We start from the raw sequence: 25825 nt of genomic DNA on the forward strand, positions 1-25825 counted from the left end.
ATTCTTGAAGATACTCTTTTCATCTGAAATCCGAGTTTTATAGTATGTTCACTTACTCACTTGACTGCAGTCGATGCCTGTCTCTAACCAGCTTCACGATTTTAGAGCAATTCCAAGACTCAAGTAATTACAAAGCGTAACTACAGGTTCACCTGCACTTAGCTGATTTGAATACCTAATTCTTCATACTTTGAATGACTTTCTGTTATCAAGAGGTTCGAGCAGTAACTTCCACAACATGAAAATGAGACACTCCCTTCTCAAAGAAGCCACTATTTCTACCACAATAGTATATTCTTCCAAAGCGCTGTGAGGACTGACCTCTTTTTCATCTGCCAACTGACAGCTAGTTTCGATATGCAACTCCGTAAATCATTCAATTAGTCACAGAGCTAGCAACATCAAAGAAAACACACAGAGGAGGGGAACTCTGGAATCTAAACAAATCACACATTAAAAGAATATTCATGGCATACAACCTCAGTATTTTAAAGCAACAAGGATCCTACGGCTACAATTCCTGTTAGGCACACCGTCACCCTCTTTCCCAAAATGAAGTGAAAATAATCGTGCTGTATGTCTTAAAACTGGGATGGGTTGACCCCAGCCAGCAGCTAAGCACCCACACAGCCAGACCCAGTACAAAAAAAAAAAAAAAAAAAAAAAAGAGTAAGAAAAGCATCCAAAGTATCCTAGAGATTACTAATTGCCTATTTCTACACACAAAAAAAGCCGATGGCAACTTTTCTCTTCCAATTATCCTATCTCCGTGCATTGTGTAGAGACAAGTTCTGAGACAATGTCTTGATATGCCTTGCATAGTGATGACACTATTGACACCTTCAGAAGTAGGAGTCTCCCAGGAGTACATGACAGAGCAGCTCCCTCCTCCACCCTAATGTTCCAGAAATAGACAAGCCATTGCTAGAAAGCATTTTTCAGAAGCAGAGTTTTCTAAATACTTAATAAGGAGAAGAAAATGAGGAGGGAAGAAGCGACTGAATCCTACTAAAGGAATTTCAGAAGCTTAAAAAGAGGCCCACAAGCCCAAGATTATTAATTAAAAAAAGTAAAATAAAATCAAGTATCAGCACTTCCTGAATCTATAAAGCTTAAAGATCAGGATCAAAGCATACGTGTATTAAGCTGTTAGACAACTCTTTGTCTAGTGTCAGTGAATATGTTTATTTTCAGACTATCTTTACACAGCTACCCTGCAGGGATATGTGCTGCCTCAACTTCTAGAAAATAGTTAGCTAGCTATGTCTAGATTTCTATGGAGTAAATGTGTGCCGTGTCCTTTCCCCTACATGTTTCTCTCCTCCACACTGAAATCTAGCAATACCTAACAAGACAAATATGCATTCCACCATGTATATTTTTTTTAAATTCTTCTCGAAAGAAGGAAACTACTGCCTCTTTGGTTTCTGCGTAGCTATCAGGAAGAGAGCCTTTTTTCCCCTCCCAAGCTGCAGTGATAGCTATGCTCCACTGGGGTACATCTACAGAGCCCCTAGACCTGAGTGACTGAAAGCTGAGCATTACCAAAAAAAAACCTCAGCAACAGCATCTGCATTCCCAAGTGGCCCAGTAAAGAAAGTCAGCCACGTTAACCCAGGGGGTGCTTGTCTCAAACTTTTAAGAAGAACATCACCCTACAGTTACTTTTACTCAATAATGGAAACAAGAGGAAGAGAAGGGGAGAGAAAAGGAATGAAGGTCACGGCACCTCCACTGTTAGTAAACAGAAAGAATATCTAACCTGACTACATGTTACATGCACTTCTGAATTAACAGTAAGTTCTAGATCTCCTGCAGCAGTCAAGTTGCCTGGAAACTTCAGAGAAGCACAAAGTCCCCATTAAAAATATAGCAAGATCTTCCATAACACAGCAGCCCACAGCATTTCTGAGAGGTCCAACGTGTGGAAACACGCCGGACTGCGGCTCCAGAGGGTCTCGGAGGAAGGACGGAGGCACACCAGGCTCCACGGGCTGAGGAGCCCGGTAGCCGGGGGCTGCAGGCTGGCACGCTCCTCGCCCTACAATTCCGGCATTTCGCCCAGGTCAGAGAAAAGCTGTCACAGAAAGCGGCCACGGAAAGCTGCGGAATTTAGGACCGCAATAACCAGCCCCCCACCCACACCGGCAGAACCATGAAAGTCCCACGGACTATCAGAACATACCCAGGAGCCTCATCCGCGGCCCCTTACCCCCTGCAGCAGCACCCACACCGCAGGGCAGCGGGGCAGGGGCTCGCACCCGATACACGCCCGGAGGGCGAAGCGCCCCCCCCCCTCGGCGCTCCTTCCCCCCTCTCCTTCCTCTATCCCCCCGGAGCTTCCCTCCGCGGTCCCACACAACTCTCTCGGCCCCTTCCTCCTCCTCGCCCCCCCCCCCCCCCCCCCCCCGGCCGGGGGGCGCCGGCCGGCCCGGGCGGGGCGCGGGGGGGCCGGCCCCCCCCCCCCCCCCCCCCCCCCCCCCGGCCCGGCGCCGCTCCCCTCAGCGCCCCCGGCCGCCATTTCACGCCCCCCCGCCCCCCACTCACCGTTGCGCAGCTCGTGCCTGACGGTGAGCAGCGGCCGGGCGCCGTCCTCCGCCGGGCCCGAGGGTCCCTCCATGGTCCGGCCCCGGGAGGTTTTTTTTATTATTATTTGGCTTTATTCTTATTTATTTTTTCACTTGGCGGGGAGCCGGGGCCATAGGAGCTGGGTGAAATACACCCGGCAACGAGCGGGGAGCGGGGGCCGGGGAGGCGCTCACACACGCACTCACACACACGCTCACTCTCACACACACACACACACACATACACACACACACGTAGGCTGCCCTCCCCCGGCCCTCAGGGCCGGCCCATGCCCTTGCGGCTCCCCTCCCCCTCGCTCCGGCCGCCCTCCCCGCCCCGCGGCACGGCACGGCGCCGAGCCGAGCCGAGCTGAGCCGAGCCGAGCCGAAGGAAGCGGGGGGGGGGGGAGCGAGGGGCCGAGCAGAAGCAGCTCCTCGCGGCGCCCCCTCCCTACCCGCCGATCGCTCATTGGTCGGCGCGCCCGCGGTCCCCCGCGGCTATTGGGTAGAGAGGCTCCGCGCACCGCCCACCGCCCTTCCGCCCAGCGGCGCCTTCTCTCATTGGCTCGGAGGCTGCGCCAATCGTTGGCTCCGCCCCCCCGCTCCCCCCCAATCCCTCTACTCCCTGATCTTGTTTGTAAACATTCCCGCCCGCCTCTCCCGCTCCCCCCTCCCTCCTCTGAGGGCGGGCGCTGCGTCGCCTAGGGGACAAGAGGAAAGAGCCGATTGACCACAGGGTCTGTCAATCATCCCAGGGAGCGGGTGGTGCCGCCCCTCCCTCGGGCCTGTTCCATCGGGCTGGTGGGCGGGGGGGGGGGGGGGCAGTCGCGGGCCTCCCCACTGGCAGGGGCGGCGGGGGGCAGCCGGGCGATACCGCTGCCATGGAGGCGGGTGGGGGGGCTGTGAGAGGGGGACACGGCTCGGCGGCCCCACAAGATGGGGGCGGGCGGCTCCAGGGCGCCGCCGGGACCTTCCCCCGGGGTCGGCGGCGGGCTGGGGAGGGCCGCGGGGTGCGCAGGAGGTGGGAGGTGCTGGAAGGTAAAAACGGCCCCGGGCTGCCCCGGGTGGGGACTCCCTCGTGGAACTGGGGGGTTGGGGGGAGCCGGGGTCGGCCTCTTGTCTAGTGGTAGGGCCGGAGGGGATGGTCTCGAGTTGCGCCAGGGGAGGTTCAGGTTGGCAATGAGGAGACATTTCTTCTCAGAAAGAGCAGTCAAGCACTGGGACGGGTTGCCCAGGGAGATGGTGGAGGCACCGTCTCCGGGGGTGTGCAAGGAAAGGTTGGACCTAGAGCTTAGGGACATGGCTCAGTGGGTGACATTGGTAGTAGGGGGATGGTTGGAGCAGGTGATCTTGGAGGGCTTTTCCAGCCCTAACAATTGTATGATTTTAGAGGGAGATGTGTCTGGGGTGATATCAGGCCTCTTGATCTCACTGAAGCCTCTTGGTCTGCTGCGATGGGGAAGCAGGCAGCTACACCCGAAGCTGTCCGCAGCTCCCCCCATCCTCTGTCAGACTGTACAAATTACATTTCTCTCCAGTTCTTACCACTGTAATTCCCAACTTGCTTCTTTTGAGTGTCATGTCATACACAGCAGCAGCGTGCACACATAGAGTCTGATTCTGGTATGCCAGACATCAGTGAAATAAAATGTCTTCGGCTCAGCCTTTATTCACATCCCAGTACTGTGTATCTCTTTGTGTGTATTTGCATACATACATATATAATACTTGAGTATTTGTACATATGTATCCACATTTCTACCATTTCCTGAGGAGAGATTGAACTAAAGTTCATAAGAGCTTTCTCTATAGTATTACTTAAATACCGTGTCTGGTTTTAAGTTTAGTTTAGTTTTGTTTGTTTTCAGAAGTTAAAATACCCAAGGGTTTTATTTTATGGTATTCCTGGTAGAACATTTTGAGGATGTTCTCCACAAAACACTGCAGGAGTACTGCTGCAGTATCTGGCCGTAGCTCGTGGTACACACCTAACTTAACTGGAATTGTCCATTCAGTTACTGCTGTCCTGACGGTATTTTATCAAGACTAAAAATATAGAAAGTCTGATTACAGAAGGCGTTTTCAAACTGAAAAAGCACTAAATGACTAACTTCTGTCACTTGGTGTTAGAAGTGACATTGCAATATCTCAGTTGCAGAGATAGTAAATGTTACATTAGCAGTTTCCTTACAGAAGGGAAAATAATGAAAATACAAAATAAACAGATAATTGTTAAATTTTTGCATCTTTATAAGTCATGGCTCCTTTGCACACCTAGTGGGAGCATCAGCTTTACTTCTCCAGGATGAGTAGCAACAGCTTCTGGTTATCCTTTATCCCAGATGTTAGATCTTAAAGAGACTAGTACAATGTCATCCAGGGGCTCTGCTAGCCAGCGCTTTGGACTAACTGTCCCTGGCAGCCTCAGAAGAGAGAAACTGAAACTTGACTCCGTTGTGTTCTTTACTAGCACTTAGTGTGAGTGGAGCTGCCAATGAATCTAACAGTTGCAAATAGTCTTGGTTTCAGATGTTCATAGCTTGACAGACTTTATCTGCTTATGTGCCTCGGGCTGAAATCTCTTTTCTCCTTTTAAATTTCAGGTTAAAGGATTTAACAACTATAAAGAATGAGGTGAGAACCCCAAAAAATCTAACCAAGGTTAGTGATACATTATGGTATCTGCAGGCAATGTGTATAGCAAGACACAGTGATTAGTCTATATTTAAGTCCAGCTGTGGCTGGGTTTAGAAAGTCATATTGCCTGAGCTGAAAGTTCATTGTTGTCACTGAGAGACCCTCTGATTTGCTTGCACTTTGTCAAAAGTAAAGGAACAATATGGTTATTTCATTTAAAAAAATAAGATTTTTACATAACATTATCTCCAGCATTAAAATATTTTAGCAGTAAGGTTCTTTTGTCATACCCAGAAAAACCAAAACAGCCCTACTGAATGCTTGGAAATAATCCCACCTTTTGGCATACATTATGACAAAGGGACTGAAATCCTAAACCTCCTCTCTATTCCGTCAGTACAAGACCATGTTGAAGATTTCATTTCAACTAAACTTTTAGGAGCAATGAGGAATAAAGCTCGGTCCTGTGCTTGATTTAAGTGTGGACCTGCTTTCAGTGGAGTGGTCCAGGCATAGCGGGCTGGTTTCATTAACTTCATCGCTTTTGTATTTGAATCATTATCACACGGCCTTGTGGTCATTTGTAAAAGGGCAGAGTTTTGTCACTGTTAAGGGTAGGTAGGATTTACAGGTAGTTGGAAATATACAGGCTACATCTGTACCAGTAAATAAAGCAGGGCAGGATTTGTTCTCTAGGTGTCAGGGCAGGTGACATGACATAACATGGCATAATTTGCAGGCATACAACTAAATTCTTTACTCTTCAAAACAGGGTGGCCTTTTCCATACTGCCTCCCGGATTTAGACAGATTGTAAACAGTTACTGAGCCATGCTGGCCCCCAGTTTCTACGAGGACATTGAGAGGGGTACTAATCAGGGGCCTGACCACACCCAAAAGCACACCAGCGGTCAGGAGTGTGGATAGTTGTGTGCAAGCACTCCGAATCTGCCTTTGTTCCATTTAAATGACTAACAGAGAGAGTCACAGAGTCAGATGAGGGAGGTAATTGGCTTGAGCCTGCAGCCAAAGAAGGCATGTGAAAGTACAGAAACAATCATGGACTATAGACCCACAGGGAGCCCAGAGTGATCTGCAACAGATTGCTTTATGGTTTGGAGAAGTAAAACCACCCTTGCTATGTAAACTGTGCTTTTGGAAGAGCAGCTCTGAGTGCAGTATAACTGACTGAAAATGTTATTTGCATTCTAAATAATTTAGGTGTGTGCAATGACACTGAACAAAAAATACTATTTGGCATGGTTGAACATTCAATAAATTACCCCTCCAATGTTAAAACAAAAAGAAATATAAAAAATTAAAGACTATTGGTTAGTGAGGAGCCACTTTCCCTCTGTAATGCAGATGTCTATTTTGTACATGGTATTTTCGAGTCATGCTGATACTCGCGTGTACAATAAGAGCAGCCTGACAGGTCAATCAGCCAACAGTTCACTGTTTGAGCTGAGCATGTGCTGCAAGTTTGGGAACATGGAGTAACAGAGTTCTAAAGATAGATGTCCCTTACCTACCCCACAACACAACTGTTCAGAAATATGTAGATTTACTTGCCATTCCTAATTGCAAAGAGAGACAGGAAAAAGTGTTGTGGGAAATACCCACATGGAAGGACATTGCTGAACATTTAAGAAAAAGTGTCACATTTCCTTTTTGGTTTGAAAAGAACTGGTGTGCCAAGGTGGTTTGAGAGCTGAGGTGAAATTGAAATGCTCAATATACAAATTTCTGAGAGGAAATGAGAGAGAAAGAAAGAAGAAAATGAGTGCTGTAGCTGCATACTTCCAGGGTGTCACTGCTTTACGCTGTTGACATACTTGATTTACTTTCCCTCTGAAGAGGAGCTGCATATGAAAAAGGTAGTTCATATGGTGCTAAGGTTGAAGACATCTAGCATTTTCTTATGGTCGCTGCTGGAAAGCTGGATGATACAAAGTGTTCCCCATAATCACAGAGAACATTTGCTTAGGAAGGGAAAAAGAGGATCCAATTTTGGAAAGCAAGAAATTAATTTATCAAGGACTCCCCAGGAAAAACATTCAAAACATGAAACAGCCTTTGGGTAAAATCTTAATGCAGTAAAGGTACTAATTTCTAGCTTACGTATATTATCTGTATTTAAGCTTTTTTTTTTTTTTTTTTTTTTTTTTTTTTTTTTAATCTGCATTTGAACCCTTTTTGCTCAATAATTGTCAAAAAGTAAATGGGGTTGGTAAATATGCTGTTTTAAGCATTTTTGTATGAAACTGCTCCAGCCAACAGTTTTATCTCTCTAAAACCGCTTAATGTCATACCATGAAAGGAGAAGTTATGCTAAGCATCCATGCCTAATAATTCTTTTAACGGAAGTGGTACAGCTCTGTCAGGAAGTGGATCGTTTCTTGAAAGAGTGAATGTAAGTGATGAAGATGTGTCACTGATTCTAGAGTTACATCTTTACATGAAAAATTATTTCTGTAATTAAACTTAAGTCCTCTTTCAGTTAGTATTCATTTCTCCACTAAACGTTTATTTTTTCTTTGATTACAGTACAACACTGTTCCTTTTGAAAGCAGCACTTTCAAAAGTTTAATTGTTAAAAATCTCCATGGCTCTAGAAGAGAAACAATTTTATATTGTTATTGTTATATTACTTGCTTTCTAATGAGGAAAAGGAAAATGAATGAACACCGTTCAGAGAGAAAGGAAGCAGTACTATCTAGTAAAACAGAAGTAAGGTTTTTATTTCAATTACTGATCTGCTTAAATGCCTAAGATAGAGATGGAATTTCAAGTTAACATGAATAATTGTTTTTTGATCCTAATCCCCTCTCACTCACAACAATTTGAAATTATTTTCAAATTTGTTGTAAAAAACAGAGAGGGATGTTCTACATAACGGTATCGTTAAACCTCTGAGTAATACTGACTGCAGTGTAATTGAGCTCAAAATCTTTTTCAGAAGACTGATATGTAAATTCTCATTATTTTGAAAATTGTCTCTAAATTTTGGAGAAGGGGACTTTAAAAAGGAGAAGCTAATCAACATGATCTGAAAGCTAGAGATGAGGAAATTAAAACTTTTAACTCAGCATGGAGACCGTGAGTACATCCTGGTAGTTGCAGAAGCCATGTATATGCTCTCCACCCCCAAAGAAGGAAGCAAAAACATGAGAAAAAAAATGATTAACAAGCAGAGCTTAAAGGTATGCGTTGTAGTTCTTAAAGGCAAGAAATGGAGATAGTGAAAAAAATGACACATAATGAAGGTGGAGAGGCAGTTTTTGAAAAGCATAAATGAAAACCATTAAGTTCATTTCCACAATTTTTCTCTACTGTCATATTTAAAGATATTGCATCTGTTAAATTACTATGGAGCAAAAAGAAGATTAATAAAGTCAACAATATTGCAGAAACTCCTGTATGCTTTTTTCCTTTGCCTTGACGAAAGTTAAATGGTTATTGATTTTGAAATTACTCTTTTAAAGTCAAAAAGATGAAGTAGTCCCATTAATTGAAATAGCAGAAGATAACATTTTAAACAATCACATAATATTCAAATGGATTATAAAAGCAGGAGATGCTGTACTGATTTATTGAGACATAGGATGCAGCCCAAGCTCAACATAGTTTCTCCCGTGCTGTCCAGTAGCAGCTATGTGGTGTCACAACACCACAGCAAGAAACTTCTACAGCTTAAGTATGCAGTGTATGAAGAAAGACATCCATGCGTTTGATTTGAGTTTGCTGCTTACTAGTTCAGTCTGATGACCCAAAATTATTTAGTTTTAAAAAAGGGAGAGAGTGAAGAATTCTTATCTCATCCAGGCTATGCAGTCTTTTCTGTTGGATCTGCCACTCTTTTGATATTCAAACCTAGAGTGTGAAGCACAAGTCTCCCTGTCTCACATTGCCCAGTACAATATTTGCAGTAAGCATGGGATATGTATCAGGCACCAAAAGTTCTTTAAGATTTCAATAATCCATGCACGGCTGTACTTCTTGTACTTTTCTCAGGTAAAGGGCTTACAGGGAAACATAGGTTATTTAGATGCTAGAACTGGCAGTTTCAATACACCTCTTTTCTGATGTAAGCTGTTTGGCTGTGACAGTCTTCTGAGAGGATATCAGAATTCCCGTTGGTCAGAAGGCATTTTATACAGACTTGCATTTTCTCCAGAGCGTTAGCCTTTTGTGCACAGAAATGTCTCTTTAAACAATTTTCCTTTGGCTGTCATTTACAAAGTCTGTCTAAGAGTAAGGTTTGGCATCCTCTTCTTTACAACATGTCACATTCAAAACTACTTTTGTGTTGTGACTGTCTGCTAATGTATTGATAGGAAACATTACAGCAATATAGATTGTTGACATTGTAAATAACTCCAATAACTCCGAGCTTTGTCAGCCCTCTACACCCCCCCTTCCCCCCAGCATTTTCTTGTATTTAATGAAGATTTACACTAATACCAGGTCTCTCTACAATTTCAAAGGAACACATTCCTATTCAGCCACATTTTATTACATGAAATCCAAGCGTATAATTACAGAAACTCAGTAGTAAGTGATTTGCTTCTCATTGGACTCAATGTTGCCTTTCTACAGCTGTAGTGAGATGCAGTGGATGTTTGCATCCTCAAAACGTGAAGTCAAATGAGGTGAGCCCCATAGATTCTCAGCATTCTTTGCAATAAACCATGAAGTTAGGGTATCGCTTTAACTTAACCACACGTTCTCTGAGTAGCATACATTTGCAATGTGGCCTTACGATGTCTTTCCACGAAAGCATTTGGTTTTGGGTGGTAGTGAGATGTTGTTAGAAGCTTTACATTATTTTCCTAACTCTTTAGATTAAAAATCAGTAAAACTGTTCCCCTATGTGACAGTATTTCTCTTTAGAAAACTATGTGATGAAAGACAGTGGACAAGTGTGAAGTATTTGTTTGCTTCGTGCATTAGACACACACACTAGCAGGCAAAGAAAGAAAAGGAAAAAAGCTTTTGGATTGCTTTAGCAAGCACTAGAGCAACAATTACAGTTCTCATGGGATGGGACATGAATCCACAATGTTCACTGCAGTCCAGGAACGCTGTTCTTTGATTATAGTAGGGGATGAAGGCAATCTCTGCAAAAATTATGAGTCCCTCCCTTATGACAGTTATCCTTTATTTAACCTTGTGTTTCAAGACAGATCAGTATCATGCTTTCTGTAGCCCGTTATGTACCCTCTCTGGCTTCAGATATCCCAAGAAAAAGCAATCATACCTTCTCAAAGTCAACAGTGCCTCTCTTTCTCTGCAGGAGCAAATGAATTCTTGCCCCACCCACACAACCCCAAGAGAGCAGCCTGCTCCCCCCACTCCCTGCCTCTGCTACAGTAGCAATAACATTTGTCTTCAATTTCATATTCAAGGATGGTATTGTCATAGTTGCAGGTGATTATGCACATTATCACTGGTTGCTTCCTATTAATGCTTTTACCTCTCTGGGTTGAAGCTTCACAGTGCATCCTCTTAGAGATGAAGCTTTGGGCTACAGCAATCTATTTTGGTCCTGTTTGGTTGTTCTATAGTTTTGTAAACTTTGTTCCTGTTGAGATCCTTAGAAGGGACAAATCGAGAAATCATGCAACCTTATGAAAACATAGCCCTGTCTAGAATAACAATAAAACCAAAACATTTAAAGTCTTACTGTCTTACTATTACCTGTTCACAGAATGGTAATTGCAAATCTTTAGCTATTTACTTGAGAGCAGCTTATCTCTTGTCTTTCCTGGTTATTTGACATGCATTTAGATATTAAATCCACATATTCATGCAATAAATATCCTAGCATTCAGGTTACCTATAGTATTCATAAACTGCTACAAAGAAGCCAGCAATTTATTCTGATTTATTTTAAAAAGATCTAAAGAATTAATTCACAATCTTATTTTATATGCAGTATTATATGTCAGAGGTTATTTCAGCAGAAGTTTCAATCTAGAATTGAAAACATATCTTATGGTTGTAGTCACAGGACAAGTGTTCGGTGCAGGTAAGAGATTGCATCACGCTGCAGTGATGCTGAAGAGCCCTGGCTATAGATTGGCACTCCTTTGTGCTGAGCAATATACAGACCCAGAAAATATATATATATATATATATATATGTAACATATATATATATATATATATTTGTGAAATATTTCCCTAAATTTCTCATTAATGTAATATGATGAATACCACAACTGAAAACTGGAAAAACTCACTTTTTCATTGAAACTGATAATTTCTATATAAGGTCAGATATTGATTCTCCATAAAAAAGCATGTCTATTAGGAACAAAATTGTCTATCTCTAAACACAGCATCCTCTACTTCAGAGTTTATTTTTAGGAAATACATTTGAGATGTGTGACTTCTGCACAACTCATGAGCCCAAGGTGACTGAATTTAGATGCATTTCTGTTAATACTTTTAACTATTTTTAATATGCATAGATTGTATCCTAAACAATGCTTGTTTAATGCACTTTGTTTTGCATACTTTCTTTTGTATACTTAGTAGCCATAGAAAAGTCACATACACATCTTGAGCTTTAAGATAACCATTGAAATAACTCTCTCTAATTGAGAACAGTTCTCTCTATGTGATCAACCATGGAATGAGTGCACATATATATATGCGTAGATATATATATATATGCATAGACACTTTTTTTTGTCCAGAGTTGGAAACCAAGTACAGATTGTAATAGTTTCCTTCTTCAATAGGAGTGGAAAATATTGGGTAATATTTTCCAAACTGAAGCTGGACCTACTCAGAATGCTTAGTTTTTAAAATTTCCAGTAAATGAGAAGAAAAAGCGTGTATATTGTTTGATTAGGATGCAACAGATTTCTTAATTTTTATATCTGGTTTCATATTCTTTTATATTCTTTTGGTAAACTATCTTTTCTATGTCAAATGTGTCTGTATATATATAGTAGCTGTATGGTTCAGCAATAGTAATTGTAACTTGCTTTTTATCAAGGATGTTATCTTGATTCATATACATGTAGTTATAAAAAGTATGTATATTGCTCGTATCTTCTTCTGTCTTTACCTTAAATTAATTTTACTCTCCTGTCAGATCATTCTTTATTCAGATCTGTGTATAGTACATAGCTTCTTTGCAAACACTTACACAGAGGAAGTACAATACAGCAAATGTCTAAGCACTTCATCTGTCCTTGAACTGAACAGGACTGCTTTTCTCTTTTACTTATATTCACAGAAGTAGTAGAGGTTTGAGTCCTTACATTGCAAGATCAGAGACAAGGGTTTGTGCACATAACCTTAGCCATATCTAGGAACAAAGCCCAAAATAAATAAATAATCAAAAAATAGTAATAGCTTACATTTTGTTCTCTGCTGCCTCTATACAAAATATCAGCTCAAGTCTCCATTAAAAAATTGAATTCTGGAACTAGAGCATACCGAAGTAAATCCTCTGTAGTTCAGGTCTTTTAAAAATATAAAATCAGACTATTGACGCATAAGGCATTTACAGCCCTTAGCTTCTTATTGTGTAGTAATGAAAATCAAATGATGACATTAACATCTCTTTAAAACCAGCTAACCGATGCTGCAGCATTATGAATCATCTCTTTAGCACCGATGCTGCATTTTAAAAATACAATTCTGTGGTGACAAAAGGTGTGAGGGTGACAGGCCTGCAGGTCTTATTCAACTTACCGTTTCCTCATAGGGAAAGCAGTAGAAGTTGAGGATTAATTGTATGGGCTAAAAAGTTGAAGCCTGTATTTTTTCAAAATGCTTGAGCTTCTACTGAAACTGCACGTGAAGCTAGCAGTTTGAGATGCTCACTCCATTTATTGTAACCGCATTGAATACCATAGTTTATTGTATAAAACGCTGAATATCTAAGAGTGACAGCAGTTAGTCATCAGATACCTGATGTAGTCTGTAAATGGAAACTTACATGAGAAGTTCTCTCTCTACCATTACTCTGAACCTTCCAGTTTCTCCACCTTAAATGAATGTTCATTGATATACTAGGAACGATTATACATTTCTGCCAGCAGAACCAGCACAAACCAAAATGGCAGCATAAAACATTGCTCTTGCAAGTCCCATATTTTTCTTTAATTTATTCTCTACTGGCATGACGCAAAGTGCCATGTTACCATTTCATGACTAATGAGTAAGACCAGTTTAGATTCAGAACATGCTCTGACTCCTCTGTGCTGTGCATAGCTATGCTAGCATGGCCTGCATTAGGACCCAAGCCTAACAGAGCTCCTTAACTTTTTCTGTGCACTTACTGCATAACTAGGGTGCTGTTGCCACCAATGATGATCCTCTGAATCCTCATGATAGACTGACTGCATCAGGACCACCCGCATACTGCGGGGTGAAGCTGACCAGGATGGTTTAATAAGGACCTGTATCCTTCCCCTCACATTAAAAGTATTACATAATGGGAGATTTCCTTTTCAGGGCACAATGCTTCAGTTCAAAACCATCTTTCTTCTAAACAGTACCCACCTTTGCAGCCATAGGGGAACCCAGTCTCTATTTAATCAAAGGTGATTCTGGTGGATGAGGACAGTTGCCTAGTGGGAGGATTACATCATATGCAGGTCTTGAATGATTGCTCTGAGTTCAGAAATGGAGAGGACAACTGGAGGCATTGATGAAGTTTCTTATGCCTGCTCTGCAGCACCAACACACCACTTACAGAATATCTCTTCCCATGATCACCGTGGTTGCCATTTAACTATAAAACAAGTTATTTCCGGACTTCTACAGATAATTGGGCAATCAGGTCAGGGTACTAACACTCTCATTTGTTTGCCTGAGTTGCCACATCCTTCAGGTTTTCTATCCCCCGTGTTATTGCAAGGCAGAGGTCCTCTAAGGTTCACTTGACATTGAATCTCATATTGTCTCTGTATAGTTAGGGGGGAAAAAGCTATGGATGAGGTATAGATCTTCGTTTGGGTCCCACCACAAGGAGTTTTAGTTGTGTTATTCAGTAATCCTGCAAGTTCTTGTTCACAAATTGAAGGATGATGAACACTGATGATTTCTGGGCTTTCTGATGCAGTCTACCAAATAAGTATGAATTGCATTTGCCAGTCAGGCCCTGAGCTCTTGCAGGTAGAATGTAAATGTCTCTGCTTGGTGAAGAGCTGTGGATACAATGACTTCACAGCTGCTGGTAGACATCCGTGAAATGACATAGTCCTGGGGGTAACGTGAATAACCTGTACAGCAGGAGCATAGCAGTGTTCTTTGGGAGCATGGTACTATTTGTAGGGTGTGTAGGGATCAGAACATCACTCATCTGCTTACATCTGGATGGAATTCCTTGGGAGGAACAGGCACCCCGTCAGTGCTGTGATCGTGCATGACATGACTGGGTGTAACCTGGGTGGTGACATACTTGGCTATCAAGATAAGCACCTATGACTGCTGCTTTGCAAACAAAGCAGTACAAGTCATTGTACTTTGTCCTATGGACTTCCACTTTCCTTCCACATGAGTAAGGTTGGAAAGAAAAATTTTCCTCGCTACAAGAATTTTTATCCAGCCAATGCTCATCGCCTTGGTCCCAACATGCAGCATTCCACTGGTTAGGAGAAAAGCAGGGGGAAAAATCTGGCACTGATGGCCAGTAAGCAAGGCCCTCCTGCATCCTCAAGCTGCCTCAGTGCTTGAAGAGGCCCAGGTAAAAAAAAAAAAATGGTGACTTGACTCAGCCCAGAGAATTGTACAGCAATTTTAAGCCTTTTTGGTACCACAGGGTAGATTGTGAGACTGTATTTACATGCCAGCCTGATGGTTATGTATGGTTTTGTGATTTTTTGTTGTTGTTGTTTGTTTTTGTTTTTTCCAATTCCTTGAATAAGCAGTTTGTGTCATCTTAAACTAAAACAACCTATGGTAGATCATTTTCTGTCTCTTCCTCCTGCAGCTGGTTAAGTATTCCTGTCAGCAAAGTCAAAAGGTATGACAGCAGTATTTTTAATCTTGATAGAGGCCCTTGTCTTTTCTTACATGTGTATTTTATCTTGCTAAAGGTGTGTATAAATGAGGTGGCTGTTCCAAAGCCTGTTGGTCATATGTTTATGTAGCACGATGGAGGAAGTATGCAGGAACTAGGATATGATCCAAGGGATTGGAAGGATACACGAGGCCATGAGGCCTCCCACCTTTGAGGAGGATATATAAGCCTAAACAACCCAAATCTTGGATAGATTGTATCTGTGCAAGGGCAGGGCTTGAACTATTCTCTAGTCTCTAAAGAACTACACTTCAGAAACAACATTGTCCCAGAGCAGAAGCTGGGTGTAAAATAATATAAACGTAGTGGTGGAAGTTAAGGGGAAGGGTGCTGTACAAGATGCATCAGACTAACATGGAGTGCTGTCTGAAATGGCTGCTTTGCAACTGGTCATCGCTTTCTGTTTCTTGTTCATATTATACTGGGAAAAACTAAACATTGCGTGTCTTTTTTTTTTTTTTTTTTTTTTCCCCTCAAGTAAACAAGATTGCATCAAAGATGCATTGGTTCTCTTACCAGTTTTTTATCCTGACGCAATCTGCGGGATCTCAAGTATAAACAAAGTGCTTTAGGCAGCAGAGAACACTAATGGAAACTAACTTAGATATCTATTTATGACCCTTATCTAAAGGTTTCTAAATTTCAAAGCCAAATGCCCTGTATTTCAAATGTAGAGTTCAACCTTAGTTTGCTAGATGAACCACTATCTGAAAACATATAAAGCACTTCCTCTTTGGAGTGGTACACAAAGCACTTCTGTGCTTTCAGATGATTCAAAGCAGATGGGGACAAAAAAGATCATTAATGGATTCTTCAAATAAAGCATAACTATGAGACCTGTTTGGAAAATGAGGTGAAGTGAATTTTCAAAGAAGTTTGTACTTCTCACAGAAGTCATTTGGCAGAATTTCAAATCAGCTTGATAATTAAGCAGCAGGTCTTTCTAAGCCCTGTTTACATTAACAAACCTCTGTAACTATATTCATACTAGGGCAAAGCATAGTACACAAAGGGTTTTCATAGGTTACAATTAGTTTAGATTACTTTCCATTATGTATCAGTAAAGGCAGCCTGTGGGCTGGCTCATGTTTCAAGTTACCCTGCTGTTCCTGTGAGCACAGCAGTAGCTTCGGGTAAATTACCTGCATGACAGTATCTGGAAAAATACCTGCCCAACAGTGTTAACTAGTGACTTCTGCACTTTTTTTGGCCAGTGAACCTGTGCATGCCACCAACTATTCTTATTATTAAACTTTAAATTGAAAATAAGATAAAAGTTACATAAAAATGCAAGAATATATTACAAAAAAGCAATACTTTGGGCTACATTGAAGCAAGTCTCTAGATTACACTTGAAAAAAATCACTGCATTAAACCATATTCTTATGTGTACTAACACCACTGGAAAACCAGACCTATAACGTTAGAGACTGGTATTAACTGCTTTCCAGTCTTCAAGTTGACTTGTTTGTTGCTCTTAGCAGCACCACATTTTACAGGCTGTTTACTCACAGGTGATCCATTTTTTAAATTGCAGAAATACTATGTTTTTAATTTTATTTCATGAATTTGCTTGACACTTGTAACAGCAAAACAGTCACACTGACACTTCTGAAGGATATATTAATCCTTTTGCGCTGTTATCGATTTTTTCATTTTTATCTGACGCAGTTTAGCACAGCAGTATGGACACACCCACTGCATCTAAAAGTGGAATCTTTCTGACACTTAAATGACATCTTCCCATTTTCCCAGGTAATGAATAATTATGAATATACTCTTATTTAAATATCTGCAAAATGTACGGCTATTTCACAGGCCCTGTCAGCATCTTCTCTTAAGGATTTTTTAGCACTTATCCTACACCCTGTCTTACCCATATAATGATCCAGCATATTCCTATGAGATAACTGATACTGTTATCTGAAACAATCTTAAAACAAAATAAAAGGAGTTGAAAAAAAACAGGCCAGGGAACGGATCTTGACTACTGATTAACAGCTGTACCAGACCATTTAGATAGAGGGCTTTTGTGAAGCCAGTCCATGCACTTCATGAGGCATTCTGATGGGTCAAGGTGGAGAAGATGTTGTAAGACCTGAGTTATTGTGGTACTTTTGCCCTGTCATCCCAAACAAGCCATGGCTCTATTTTCCAGGATGTCCTGGAGATGGTTGGGGAATCTAAACTTAAGGGTGCCCCCTAGCATAGGGAAACAACATACTGTGTAGAAATAAGCCATTCTTGAGGAAGTCAAATAGCAAAAGCTACTTTTTTTGTTATAAGCATCTGAGAGTTTTTATTGACTGTCCAAATTTAGTGACTAGAAAAACACCAACATAATTATTACTGACATTGTATAGCAAATACAGTGATCTAAAGTTGTAACTCAGAATTTTATCCTATAGAATGTTCCTGAGAGTTTTAGAAAATCTCCACAGGAACTTCAGTGATAACAAGTGGTTATAAGACGTGTTTTGTCTCTCATCTGAAAGAGATGAGTCATCCTACTTTTATACAAAGGTAATGTTTAAATTATTCACTTCCTAACAAATTAATCAACAGTGTATCTTGCTTTGCAGCTAGGGGCAGTGTCCACAAATTGAGACTACAATCCTAAATGTTTCTGTAAGGTACTTAAGAGACAGCATTTTGGCACTAATGATAATCGCCGTCCTAGAGCTTGCTTGGCACTTGTTCTCATACGAACCTAAAACTTTTAAAGGCCTAAATGTTGCTAATAAAGTTGCATAAGTGCTTCCATTTCCTCTACTGGACATACACTCTATGCATTGAAAATCAGGCTTGCCCAACATCATTCTTTGGCATTTGTGACAAAGTACCTGGCTGAAGATAGCTTTCATTCCAAACTAAATTCCTGAATTTCAGATTGTCTCTCAAATCCAAGTAAGCTAGTACTTCTTAAGGCCATCAGATGATTTCAAAGATACTCAGAAACGAAGAAAAACAATTTGAAAGAATCATATGAATACATGTGGTTGAATGAATTGTTCCAGAGTGGTGCTAGAAATTCTCTTTGCAGTAAAAATAATGTTTCTTAAATTGTCTCATATAGGCCTGGATTAGAGTTTAGCCACATTTCTCAATCCAATTTCTTGTTATCTTTAAAGCATGTGCTTGAAATTGTTCACAATTCTGTAATGAAGACTATTTTTTGTGCAGCATATAGACTGTCATATAAAAGCAGAAAAGATGAGATGAGTTGGAAAGTCGTAAGCTAGAGTTCAGAAAAAAAAACGTGCAAGATGATTTATTTTGGCTTGCAATGTTATGTAATCATTTTAGAATTAAGGATTAAAGGCTTCAAAGACCAGATACAGAGCTTACTCTAAATTTCAGTGCACCCAACTTAACCACTCAGAATTCTGCAATCTTTGGGAAACATTTTGGACAGACAACCTCTGATAAGAGTATAATTTCAGTCAAAACATAATACTGCTCTTACTTTGAGTTTAACAGAAAACTTTAACAGAAAACTTTGATTTTTAACAGAAAGGTTAACTTTTGCCAGAAGGTTGTAACATCTCATTGTACATTAATTGATTGGCGTCTTTTAAAAAAGCAGCACAGTTTTTATCATGTTCATTACTTCTTACAATTGACATCAAGAATGGCTTCTTCTGAATTAAAGAAAAACTTGCAGGTTGGTAATTTGGTTGCTTAGAATCAGGTTCAGTTTATTTACTTAGAATGAACTTACGATTAGATAAATATGTTATCTCTGAATTGGACCATGAAAAGTGACCAAGGTTAAAATCATAAGGAGCCAAATTATTATTTTACCCTGAACTATATTTTATTTAGTCCTAGCAGTTGTATAACAAACCCTTTTTACTTCTAGATAGTTTAGGTTCAGGGAAAAACTTTCTGTTGACTTTGATTAGACTGTAGAAAAAAGATGTTCAGTCTTCAAGAGATGTAAAAAGAGACAAATACTGACTGTAATTAGAGTACTTACCTCTATTTCTACTCCAGATTGTATAAATAGTGACTTAAACTTCTATATGTCTGTTTTCCCAGTGAAAGAATAGCCACAGGAGTATTCATTTCTACATTATGAGTAGTTGAAAAGTATGATATAACTGAAATGTATCAAAATGACATTTTCTGAATCTAGCTACTTTTACCACGAGGTTATATTGCTAATTGTCTGAAAGCATTTTCAACAGACATGATACTACAGATGGTAGCTTGGTAGATTAATCCATTTAGGGTTTTGCAATTTAAAAGTTATAGCAAATTTTGGAAAGATGAGTACTCTAGGAAATGAATACTTAACAGGGAAAAAGAAGTCTGTTTCTTATATTACAGGCCAGCAAAGCATTGCATTTTATCCAGAATGTTAAAATGCACATCTCCGGTTGATTTATCTAAAGATTCAGTTTGTGTTTAATCAGAAAATGTAAATGAAGTAGCCCTTTGACTTTGATTTGCATTTTGGGTTATAATTAAGGATTTCCCAGTGATAACAACTTTTGTGGGGCATGAGGAAGAAACTTAAATGAAGTTCTCCAGCAATTGAAAGAAAGGAAGGAGAGAGAGAGAAAGGAGAGAGAGATGTATCTGTTTAAAATTTATTATTATAACATCTTTCTGTTAAGGCTGAAAGGATGCTCTTGACAGGAGGCTTGAAATCTCTCCTTCCGCATGTACTAAGAAGAATGATTCGTTGCAACAGACTCAGTATCAGTAATACTTCTGGAATGGCAGAAGGTAAGGAAACCTAACAGCTCTAAGTGAAAATGACTCCATTTTAGTTTCATAACTATGTTCTTTTTTCTTTCTTTGTTTATAAACGAGTTTAGGACTATCAAAAGAGCTGAAGTAAAGCAGAAGAACACGTCAAGTTGACTTAAATTCTTAACTCACTTGGGTGTTTCTGAAGTCACGTTGTAAGCACCTGACACTGGGTTCTTAAATCATAAAGCTACATCAGAGAAATCATCTTACCTGTGTAAATTACATGGACTTTGTTTTCAAAACTGCCGTGTATCCTCCAGCTCCCAGTTATGTCAGTGATAAATTATGGTTGCAGAAAATGTTTGAAAAATCTTTACCAAAATCTGGCTTTCCTTACACACACTATCATCACATTTATAGGATCACACATGGTATTCTTCACAGAGACCTTGCTTTACTTAGTGCATAGGATACACACTGGGGAAGAATTAGAGAAGTACAGTCACAAAAGCAGTTTCTTGCTTTGTTTGTTGCAGAAGTTGGAAATTACTTAGTCAGGAAGATTGGGAATTATATGGAGAGGGAAAGAATAGGTTTATACTGAGACAACTGAATGCATTCTGGAGAATTGATCTTTGTCTTCTCTCGTAGCTTGACTTTTACAGAAGTAGATTCCTGTGTAGTTGTTCTGATCAACTTTGAAATGCAACTTAACGTAATGAAAAATACTGTGGCGAGTAGCTAATGAGCAAAGCTGTTTGTACTAACATTAATATAAGAACATCAAGGCTCATACTTTAGAATCATAATGAGTCTTGAAATACTGGTTTTCTTTTCTATCAGTATGTAAGCTGAAAAATACTAATGGAAAACATGTTTTAATGTTAATAATCTACAGTTTGCCCGAACTGCATTTTTATGTTTATGTGTTACTGCAGTGATTTTGAATATATTAGTTTTTACATTTGAAAAAAATATTGCTTACTTCCAAAACAAATTCAGACATACTACTGAAATAACTATTTCTTATTGCCTTCATTGTCATTCAGCAAATACATTAAAAACTCTTTCAGAACTGCCCTGAATTTGGATATGAGCTTGTTGAACTCTGCCATAGTCGATCAGCATTTCGAGCTTCATTAACACCGCTCAAGAATACGTTCCTAATATTGGATACATCATGCAAATATACACTTAAGCTGATACGGGAAAGGGGAAAAAAATTATCATCTGTAAAGAAAGTAAGGATAGTTATCAGGAGTAGCAATAAAGTTGTCTAAGAGTTACTACTGAAGCTTCCTGAGTTTACAGTATGCCTGGAAGTCGCCTACAGATTCAGTCTGTCAGCTGTGACTTGTATTTTAAATTCAGTGTTGTCCAAGTTGAATGCACTGACTAAAACCGTAAGGTTAAAAATCTGAATATCAGCAGCAAAGTAGAAAGTGCCTGTGGATTTCACATGGGCAGCAGGGAATGAGGCTAAAGGGTAACTCAATGTAATATTTTATTCAGTGGTAAATTTAGTATGTTTATTTAACAAAAATGAATTTCTGTATTTAGCAAGAAGCTATTTCTGTATTTAGTAACTTTTGTTAGTAATAAACTGCATTTTTGTGCTGACTGGTCCCAAAAGAGCAGTTTGTGGGCACATTCAGTATGCAAATGCATGCTTACCTCAGTTTAAGCCTTTGCTTTACATTTTTTCCATCGGGAATAGCTTTATCTTTGGTTTCTTGTTTAGCTTTGGTCAAAAGTAAAATTTGGCCGGTTTCTACAGCCTTTTAAATAAAATCATTGATTTCAACTGAATGATTGCTTCTTGGATGACTACTACAGAATCACAAGTTCAGACTACCATAGTCTTTAGGAAAGTGGGAGCTTTTACACAGCCTCTTATTTGCCTGTCTGATATCTGGCACAGTATTTAATAAGATTTCAAGACAAATTGATACACACTGCACAAATATTAATGTCTTTAGAACCTGTTTCGTGGTAGCAGTCAATAAGGGCTTAAGTTGATTCTGAGTGAAGAGAGTGTAACAGTTCTTTTTGTTTTGTTCTTTTAAATTAGAAATAGTAGAAATGTCTGAGATTCAGTGTGGTAAGCAAGAGATTATTTCTGAGCTGTAATTTGTCTATTAAATTGCAGCCCAAAGTAAAATTCTATAGTCAGGAAACTCTAAGGAATGGGCTACATGAGGACAAAATAAGAGCATTTTTCTGTTAAAGTGGCTGTGATTTCTAACTTGGCATTACATGTATTAGTCGTCCTGCCCCCTGCTTTTTTTTTTTTTGTCTGTGCTGACATTTGCACAAGTAAAACATTTTCCGATAGAATACTAATTTCTCAGGTTATAGAATAAATGCTGTTTATATATAAATTCATAGAAATGTTTAGGAAAGTAATTATTCATTCTTTATAATCTAGCACTCTCCATGTCTACTAACTACTTTAGCTGTGAACTATTTCACATGCAGAGTACATCTGGCTAAAATTTTAAAAATAGTTTTAAAATATCTGTAATTTAATTACAGAGTTTTGAAATAAAATTTCCCGTCAGGTAATTTTATAGAACATTTACAGAAAGCTATACAGAAAAGTTCGTTTCATAAACAAGGAGCTGAATTAATAAGCAGTCATTCCTACCTTCCACAATTCCAGGCTATAAACAAGCTAACATTGTGATTTTGCACAAGTCCCTGGCTGATGACTTTGAGAAGTTCTGTCACGCAAACAATGGACCTCTGCCATTGCTGTACAGAAGCAAACCAGGTGACTGGAAATGTCCTTCTCTGAGTAGTGATTCTGATATCAGGTAAGTACGGGCTGACTGCTTCTCAAAATTCCGCAGTGGGTGCTGATGGTGGTTAGGAGAAATCAGTGTTTCAGGGAATAACCTGCTTCCACTGTTGTACATTTTGAACAAGTTTATTTTCTTGGAGTTATACATTTGAATGAAAACTATGCATGAGTTTAAAGGAGTAGAATCAGCCTGATCATCTAGTTCTGGAGAAACTTATTATCATTATTATCAACAATGCAAGTATTTCTCTAAGGTAAAAGTGAATTTCTGTGTAATTTCTAAAAATTTTGCAGTCTGAGCAGAATTAATTTACGTATGTTTAGTAGTAACACAGGCATGGTGACCACATTATATTTTTAAGGGTCTCTGAAATTTAAAAGATGTGCTTCTCTAGCAAATACTGAAACTTAAAACAGCTCCCTGATTTTGGAATCCTTGAGGAAAGATACTTGTAATGGACATTTACCTGTAAAACCTGAAAAATACAATGAAAAATACAAAGATACTCTAACTTCTGTTTGCTGTGTAGAATGCTGTTTATGTGTAGAATAAAGTGTTTGTTTTTGTCTGTGTTTTTTCATTGTTACTCAGAATGAAACAAAATGGACAAAGTAGGCTGTATCTTGTGGTTTGATAGTAGGTTAAAGCAAATTTAGATCATTCTTGTCATGTGCCTTGTTTTCAAAAACATGATAAAGCTGTGTTAACTTCTTATTTCACTAGAACTGACTGCCCACAGTACAGAGTGTATGAGCATGGAGCCTTCACTAGATCTGTAAAAAGTCTAAAGGAATACTCTGAACAACTTAAGGACATGGTGACTTTCTATTTAGGCTGCAGCTTTTCTTTTGAAAAAGCAATCCAGAATGCTGACATTCCTGTAAGAAATGTTGAACAAGAATGTAATGTAAGCATGTATAAGGTAAGTAAATACACATATAGTCTTTGCTGTACCTGTTTCCATATTTGTCCATATTCATCTTACATCCATATACCTATTATGCAAAATCAGAACTTTTTTCCCACCTGCAGAGTAGTTTTAGGCAGGTGCATGAAAATATAGGGTAAAATATGTCCAGTATCAGGTCAGTGCTTTTCTCAACTTCCTGCAAGGCTAAATTGTTGTGTTTTTTTTTGTTTATTTACAGGGACAGTTTTTTTGCTGTGTGCCATGGCAGCCATTTCATTTGGATTTGGTGCTTTTTTCCTTCTCTGTTTCAGCTGATGAAGCATGTGCTATTCTGATCATCACCTTTATACATGTCCTACTCTCCACACCAGTTCTAGCTTGCACTAAGAATATTCTTTTTATAGGCCTTGACAGTACAATCATAGAATCATTAAGGTTGGAAAAGATGTCCAAGATCATCTGGTCCAACCATCATCCTAAAACCAGTGTCACCCACTAAACCATATCCCTAAGCACCAGGTCCAACCTTTCCTTAAACACCCCCAGAGATGGTGACTCCACCACCTCCCTGGGCAACCCGTCCCAATGCCTAACTAGCATTAGCAGTTTGTTCTGCATATATGGCAGTCACAGTTTGGATTTCTCCTATGACTGTAGAGCCTTTAAATTGCACATTTGCTAAAAACCCAGGCCTCTGGGACAGGTGTTCCTAAAGAGCTGAGGTGTCTACCATAGCACTGAAAATTATAACTGTGATCAAAAGGTGTATAGTACAGATTTTAGCATTGGCAGAAGTCCTAGGATAAGCCTGACTCTGGTAGGAAGACCCTTTAATATTAAGAACACTTAAGTACACCTGCATGCATTTTTCACATAATTGATATGCTGCTCTAGTAAACAAGGTTACTATTCTATTTAATGTTATTATTTAACAATCGTTTGCTGTGCTGCTGGTCAAACTGAAGGAGCAAATGTGTCATATGTGAGACCTATGAAGCTCAAAGAAAAAAATTTACAATTATATACCTGATTGTAACATTTTAGAATTAGGAGAATTTCATCCTATCAGTACTTCAAAGACATGTACAGTGCATTTCTTCGGTGACAGGTATAATTATAACAAAAAAAGTATAAACATTGCCTATGCGGCTCTTGCTGTCTACATCTCATTTATGTTCAAATGCAATTTACGCATCAGACTTCTTGTTCTAAAAAGCCAGACTGCTTTGTTTCTGAATAGAAAAAGGATTTCAGCATCCCAGTCAGAAAAGTTGATGAATTCCATAGATCCTTTCTAGAAGCACAAAAGATGTTGTGTGTGTACAACAGGCATGCTGCTTCTGGAGAAGAGGGTACTGGCAGCAGCAGCAGTTCCTGACTCTTGCACATTACTGCACATCATGGTTTCTCCGAATTCCAGTAGAGATGATAGATTCAGACCAAACTGATCTGTCACCACAATACTTTTGTTAGCTTTTCACTTTCCACATAGGGAGCAGAGGGTTGTTTTCTGACAATGTTCAGAATATACTGAGCTGACCATGCTGTATGCTGCATGTACTGAAGCAAGAATTAAAAAAAAAAAAAAAAAAAAAAGCTAAGAAAAATGTGTGGTTTTTTTTTGGGAAAGAGATTTAAAATGAATGTTAGTATTGTGCCTTATTTCTTCTAATACTTTTGATTCTTTTAAACTGACAGACAGCTGTGCCATGCTACAGTATTTCTACTTTTTGCTGCAACCTAGTAGTCACAATGAGACCTATTCCTGAAAGCAAATTGGAAGCAGCTGTCCTAGCAACATCAGAACTAAAAGAAGCTCATGGAGCACCAATTCACATAGGTGACCCTGGTCAGTGTTTTTCATGTTTCACTCTACATATGCTTTATTTTCAATAAAAATGGCTGAAGGGGGAGCCATGAGAAGCGGTAGGACTGAAATACCTGCACTGGCATTTTTATCATTTAATCCTTTCTAATGGTCACAAACCTGAACTGGAATTGGGGTGGGTTTTGAATGAGCAGAAAGCAGAATTCTTGGATAATGGCAGTTATATGGCAAAAACGGTTTTGGTAAAAAGTGTAATCACATTTTCCTAAAATGTATGCAGTTTCATTTATGTGTGAATACTTTCTTGTTGTCAGAGATCCCAGCGACAGGGT

At 39.6% G+C, this 25825-nt stretch overlaps 2 protein-coding genes across 8 annotated transcripts in view; one reads left to right on the plus strand and one right to left on the minus strand.

Moving 5' to 3' along the window:
* The window catches only part of RPS6KA5 (ribosomal protein S6 kinase A5), an 85634-nt gene extending 82731 nt beyond the window's left edge, over positions 1-2903 (minus strand). The window contains exon 1 of the mRNA XM_035327269.1: positions 2548-2903. Within this exon, the coding sequence (XP_035183160.1) occupies positions 2548-2620 (73 nt within the window). The 5' untranslated portion in view covers positions 2621-2903. The remainder of the gene's footprint in view (positions 1-2547) is intronic.
* Positions 2904-3547: 644 nt separating this feature from the next.
* DGLUCY (D-glutamate cyclase) overlaps positions 3548-25825 on the plus strand; it is a 41962-nt gene continuing 19684 nt past the window's right edge. The window contains exons 1-7 of one of the 7 annotated variants that reach the window (XM_035328073.1): positions 3548-3605; positions 5171-5228; positions 13517-13608; positions 19873-19984; positions 22614-22767; positions 23479-23677; positions 25364-25514. In XM_035328073.1, coding sequence (XP_035183964.1) covers positions 19882-19984; positions 22614-22767; positions 23479-23677; positions 25364-25514 — 607 coding nt within the window. In that variant the 5' untranslated portion in view covers positions 3548-3605; positions 5171-5228; positions 13517-13608; positions 19873-19881. Of the gene's footprint in view, positions 3606-3941; positions 4191-5170; positions 5229-13516; positions 13609-16921; positions 17006-17658; positions 17774-19872; positions 19985-22613; positions 22768-23478; positions 23678-25363; positions 25515-25825 lie in introns of those variants that run through there. The other 6 variants (XM_035328076.1, XM_035328074.1, XM_035328071.1 and 3 more) reach the window with 6 other exon arrangements.

Source organism: Oxyura jamaicensis, chromosome 5 (assembly GCF_011077185.1).
Source record: "Oxyura jamaicensis isolate SHBP4307 breed ruddy duck chromosome 5, BPBGC_Ojam_1.0, whole genome shotgun sequence".
NCBI lineage: Eukaryota > Metazoa > Chordata > Aves > Anseriformes > Anatidae > Oxyura > Oxyura jamaicensis.